The 6,000-nt window shown below is 56.8% G+C and overlaps 1 protein-coding gene across 1 annotated transcript in view; it reads right to left on the bottom strand.

Moving 5' to 3' along the window:
* Positions 1–6,000, bottom strand: part of LOC138764261 (rho guanine nucleotide exchange factor 1-like) — a 78,371-nt gene that overhangs the window by 51,174 nt on the left and 21,197 nt on the right. The window contains 1 exon segment of the mRNA XM_069939931.1: positions 700–775. Within this exon segment, the coding sequence (XP_069796032.1) occupies positions 700–726 (27 nt within the window). The 5' untranslated portion in view covers positions 727–775.

Genomic DNA, 6,000 nt, shown 5'->3' with positions numbered 1-6,000 from the left:
GGGGAGAGAGAGATGGGGGAGAGAGAGAGACGGGGAAGAGAGAGATGGGGGAGAGAGACGGGTGGAGAGAGATGGGGAGGGAGACGGGGAGGGAGATGGGGGGAGAGAGAGACGGGGAGAGAGAGAGACGGGGGAGAGAGAGACGAGGGAGAGAGAGAGACGGGGGAGAGAGAGAGACGGGGGAGAGAGAGAGAGACGGGGGAGAGAGAGAGACGGGGGAGAGAGAGAGACGGGGGAGAGAGAGAGACGGGGGAGAGAGAGAGACGGGGGAGAGAGAGAGACGGGGGAGAGAGAGAGACAGGGGAGAGAGAGAGACGGGGGCGAGAGAGATGGGGGAGAGAGAGAGACGGGGAAGAGAGAGATGGGGGAGAGAGACGGGTGGAGAGAGATGGGGAGGGAGACGGGGAGGGAGATGGGGGAGGGAGACGGGGAAGGGAGAGGGGGGAGGGAGACGGGGGAGAGAGACGGGGAGGGAGATGGGGGAGGGAGACGAGGGGAGAGAGAGACGGGGGAGGTAGAGACAGGGAGAGGGAGAGACAGGGGGAGGGAGCGACGGGAGAAGGAGAGACGGGGAGGGAGAGACGGGGAGAGAGACACGGGAGAGAGAGAGGCACGTTGGTTTCGAGGCTGGACCTTCCCCCGTCACTCCCCACCCCCACCCCCACATCTCGGAGTCAGAATAGGCATTCCCACACTCACCGCAGCACTGGGATTGTCCAGCTCCATGGCTGAGGCTGTCCACTTGGTGTTTATGGGCCCTGGGTCTCCACACTGACTGCTCAGATGGTGGAATGAGAGGGAGAGAGGGGGTGAGGCTCCAGATGTCACAGAGGCATTCACACTCACTCCCCTGCCCAGCTGTTCCCCAGCTTTAATGACCCCCTCTGTTCCCATCAACTCCCCTCCCTGACGACATTCTGCTGCTCACCTACATGCACGTCAGGGAGGAGCAAACAGCCCCCACCGGATTTCATCCACTGGGACTTGTCCAGAAGGTGGGGGCTTTGTCCAAACTCCTCCAACTTGCCCACCACTTGTTCAGCTGCTAATGCGATGGCCTCTCTTTCACCCTCTCCCCCCCTCCTTCCAGGTTCTCTCTACTGTCTGTCCCTCCCTCCTCTCTCTCCCTTCTCTGCACCTCTCTCTTCCCCTCCCTGCAACCCTCTCTCTCCTCTCCTCCACTCCTTTCTTCCCCCCTCTCTCTTCCCCTCCCTGCACCCCTCTTTCCCTCACTCCCCCCCTCCCTCTTGCTTCCCCTTCCTGCACCACGCTCTCTCTCCTGAACACTTGCCCTTTGAGAAGGTGTGATGAATCGAGGCAGTGTTCCGATAGCTCTCAGCTGTCACGGAAAGTGTGACGATGCCGGCCGGGACTGAGGTGAGCAGACAAATCCTCAGCCCACAGCAAGGCTACACACTTGTGCCCCAGGCCTGCGAGAGACCACCCGCCACAACGCACACCAGGCTACACCAAGGCTCACAGCATGCTCTCCCATGCCGGGGGATGGTGGGGGGGGGGGGGTGGGGGGGAGCGGGTCAGAGGAGATCCCCCTACACGGCAGAGAGATCAGGGGGTCAGAGAGAAAACCACTCGAGGCAGACGGGATGATCTCCCCTCTCCACCCCACGGTTTACACTTCAGCTCTCCTTCTCAGTGTATCTCCATCCCTCTCTCCTCTATCAAAATCTCTCCCTCACTCACTCCACCTCTCCCATCACTCTCCATCTCTCCCTCCGTCTCCCACTCTACCTTCCTCCCTACCACTCTCCTCTATCTATATCTCTCCCTCACTCATTCCACTTCTCCCCTCACCATTTCTCTCTCCCTCCTTCCATCTCTCCACACACCCATACCAACAACCAAAATGAAGCTGTCCCCTCCCCTTCTTCCTGCTCCCCGACCCTGTCCCCAATCCACTCCTCCATTCCTCTCCCCTCCCCGCAAGCCCCCCCCACCCTCTCCCCTCCCTGTTGCGGGAGTGGCCTCTCGATGATCACCCTCATCCCCCTGACCAGTTGGACAATCTATCGGGGGGGGGGGGGAGGTGAGGTTGAGGGACAGAGTGGAGAGAGTGGGGGAGGAGGGAGTGGGAGAGGATAGGGAGAAGGAGGGGAGAGTTGAGGGAGGGGTTAGAGCAGTGGGGAGATGAGGGAGGGGAGGGGAGAGAGAAGGGGTAGAGGAGGGGAGAGAAGAGGGAGGGAAGAGGGGAGAGGAGGGAAAGGAGAGGGAGGGAAAGGAGAGGGAGGGGAGAGAAGAGGGAGGGAAGAGGGAGGGAAAGGAGAGGGAGGGAAAGGAGAGGGAGGGAAAGGAGAGGGAGGGAAAGGAGAGGGGGGGAAAGGAGAGGGGGGGAAAGGAGAGGGAGGGAAAGGAGAGGGAGGGGAGGGAGAGGGAGAGGAGAGTGGGAAGGGAGAGGGGAGAGGGAAAGGAGAGGGGAGAGGGAAGGGAGAGGAAAAGAGTGGGAAGGGAGAGGGGAGGGGGAAGGGAGAGGGGTGAGGGAAGGGAGTGGAGAAGGAGAGTGGGCTTCCAACCTCGACAACCAGACAGCGTTCTGAGGGCAAAATGGGAGGTATCGCCACATTCAAAGCTCCAGAAGGCCTTTCGGAAATCAGGACGTTTTTTCCAGTTGGCTTGAATCCAAGACATCTCCCAGTCAAATGAGAGAAGTGACTCGCACAAAGAGCTTCAGTCATATCCACAGATCTCGCTCCAATTTTCAAACCACCCCACCCCAAGGCCAATTCATTTCCTCTTCTCTCCCAACCCCCTCTCTCTGTCAAGTCTTCCCCTCCCCATTAAGGAGCTGAAACCTGAGGCCCTGTACAACCGGGTCTAATTCCCCCTACTCCACCTCTCCGCACTCATTTTGCAATCTGAGGAATGTTGTAGAGCAGAGGGGTCTGGGGGAGTGTGGTGGAGTAGAGGGGTCTGGGGGAATGTGGTGGAGCAGAGGGGTCTGGGGGAGTGTGGTGGAGCAGAGGGGTCTGGGGGAGTGTGGTGGAGCAGAGGGGTCTGGGGGAGTGTGGTGGAGCAGTGGGATCTGGGGGAGTGTGGTGGAGTGGAGGGGTCTGGGGGAATGTTGTGGAGCAGAGGGATCTGGGGGAATGTGGTGGAGCAGAGGGGTCTGGGGGAGTGTGGTGGAGCAGAGGGGTCTGGGGGAGTGTGGTGGAGCAGAGGGGTCTGGGGGAGTGTGGTGGAGCAGTGGGATCTGGGGGAGTGTGGTGGAGTGGAGGGGTCTGGGGGAGTGTGGAGCAGAGGGATCTGGGGGAGTGTGGTGGAGTGGAGGGATCTGGGGGAGTGTGGTGGAGCAGAGGGATCTGGGGGAGTGTGGTGCAGCAGAGGGATCTGGGGGGGAGTGTGGTGGAGGGGAGGGGTCTGGGGGGAGTGTGGTGGAGCAGAGAGGTCTGAGGGAGTTGTGGAATGGAGGGGTCTGGGGGGAGTGTGGTGGAGCGGAGAGGTCTGAGGGAGTTGTGGAGTGGAGGGGTCTGGGGGAGTGTGGTGGAGTGGAGGGGTCTGGGGGAGTGTGGTGGAGTGGAGGGGTCTGGGGGAGTGTGGTGGAGCAGAGGGATCTGGGGGAGTGTGGTGGAGCGGAGGGATCTGGGGGAGTGTGGTGGAGTGGAGGGATCTGGGGAAGTGTTGTAGAGCAGAGGGATCCGGGGGAGTTTGTGGAGCAAATGGATCTGGGGGAGAGTTGTAGAGTGGAGGGGTCTGGGGGAGTGTGGTGGAGCAGAGGGATCTGGGGGAGTGTGGTGGAGCGGAGGGATCTGGGGGAGTGTGGTGGAGTGGAGGGATCTGGGGAAGTGTTGTAGAGCAGAGGGATCCGGGGGAGTTTGTGGAGCAAATGGATCTGGGGGAGAGTTGTAGAGTGGAGGGATCTGGGGGCGTGTGGTGGAGCAGATGGATCTGCGGGAGTGTTGTGGAGCAGAGGGATCTTAAACCAATGTCCTTGGGAATTTGCTACTGTCTTCCCCTATTTGTTCTCTCACAGATTTAGACCACAAGGCAAAGGAGCAGAAATAGGACATTTAGCCCATCGAGTCTGCCCCACCATTTAATCGTGAGCTGATCAATTTCCCCATTCAGCCCCACTGCCCAGCTGTCTCCCCATAACTTTTGATGCCCTGGTTAATCTATAACCTGTCAATCTCTGCCTTAATACACCCAATGACCTGGCCTCCACAACCGCCCGTGGCAACAAATTCCACAGGTTCACCGCCCTCTAGCTGAAGAAATTGCTCCGTATCTCGGTTCTAAGTGAACGCCCTTCAGTCCTGAAGTTATGCCCTTTTGTCCTGAACCCTCCCACCGTGAGGAACAACCTTTCCACATCTACTGTCCACGCCTTTCAACATTCAAAATGTTTCAATGAGATTCTCCCTCCCCCCACCTCGTTCTCCTCCATCCATAGGTTACCCTTTCACTCCCTTCGGCCGAGATCTGCTGAGCCCCCCCCAGCCCATTTGGGACCAGCTGGTGACCTCTCTGAGCCCTGCTCCGCAGTAAGTCGGCACCTCCGGTTACCAACTTCCCTTATTTCAGGCGAGGCCCTGAGGCAACCTGACTTCCGTGTATACAGGGGACAGGAAACAACAAGAAAAATTAAAGAAAAGAGCCTTGCAGATTCCAGAGATAAATGGGAGAGTAACTCTCGGATCATGCCTTGGGTTTATACCGGGCTCGTCAAAGCAAGGAGCAGGTCATTGTACATTCTAGCACAGTAGAGGACCTTTGGCCCACCATGCTGTACTGACCTATATCAATGTAAAAAATACTCAACCCTCCCTACCTCCTAATCCTCTTACATTTCCCTTCCATCTGTTTGCCTGACTGAGTACTTTAAATGTCCCTATTGTACCAGCCTCTACCACCATCCCCGACAACGCATTCCAGGCCACCACTACTCTCTATGTAAAAGCACGTAGCCCCTAAACTTCCCTCCCATCCCCTTGTACACACGTCCTCTGGTCGCCCATCCTGTCCAAGCCCCTCATAAACTTGTCAACCTCTATTAAGTCTCCTCTCATCCATCTTCGCTCCAAAGAGAAAAGCCCCCCCCCCCAGTTGTACTAACCTTGCCTCATAATTTGGATTAGGGATTTGTGGCTAAATTTGCAGGCGATACCAAAATAGGTGGTGGGGAGGTGGTACTGAGGGTACGGAGAGGCTGCAGGGAAACCTCGGTAGATGAGAATGGGCAAAGGTGGCAGATGAAATACAATGTTGGAAACTGTGGTCATGCACTTGGGTTGAAGAAATAGACTATTATTTAGATGGGGAGAAAATTCAAAATTTGCAGGTGCGGAGGGATTTGGGAGTCCTTGTGCAGGACACCCTAAAGATTGACCAAGTTGAGTCAGTGGTGAAGAAGGCAAATGTAACATTGGAGTCCTATCTAGAGGGATAGGGTATAGAGCAGCGATGTGATGTTGAGACCTCATGTGGAGTTCGGGGCACAGTTTTAGGCACTGTATTTGAGAAAAGACATGCTGGCGTTGGAGAGGATTCAGAGAGGATTTACCAGAATGAGACCAGGAATGGAAGGGTTAGTGCACGAGGAATGATTATCGGCTCTCGGACTAAACTTGTTGGAGGACAGAAGGATGAGAGGGGAACTCACAGGGGCATTTCAGATGCTGAAAGGCCTGGACAGAGTAGGATGTTCTCCATGGTCGGAGAATCTGGGACAAAAGGGGACAACTTCAGGGTAAAAGGGCGTCCGTTTAGAACAGAGATGTAGAGAGATTTCTCGTGAGTCTGTGGAATCTGTCACCACAGGCGGCTGGGGAAGTGAGGTCGATGGGTGTATTTAAGGCAGAGATGGACAGGTATTTGATTAGTCAAGGCATCAAGGGTTACATGAAGGAGGCCAGGGAGTGGGGCTGAGTGGGGATCAGCTCATGATTATATCTCACGCTATCATCCAATGTGACCATGTCTGACCTGTTTCTGACCCACAGAACACACCACCACAGAAATAGGCCCTTTGGCCCTTCTAGTCTGAGT

Source organism: Narcine bancroftii, chromosome 5 (genome assembly GCF_036971445.1).
Source record: "Narcine bancroftii isolate sNarBan1 chromosome 5, sNarBan1.hap1, whole genome shotgun sequence".
In the NCBI taxonomy this organism is placed as follows: Eukaryota; Metazoa; Chordata; class Chondrichthyes; order Torpediniformes; family Narcinidae; genus Narcine; species Narcine bancroftii.
This window is presented reverse-complemented; position numbering and strand designations above follow the sequence as displayed.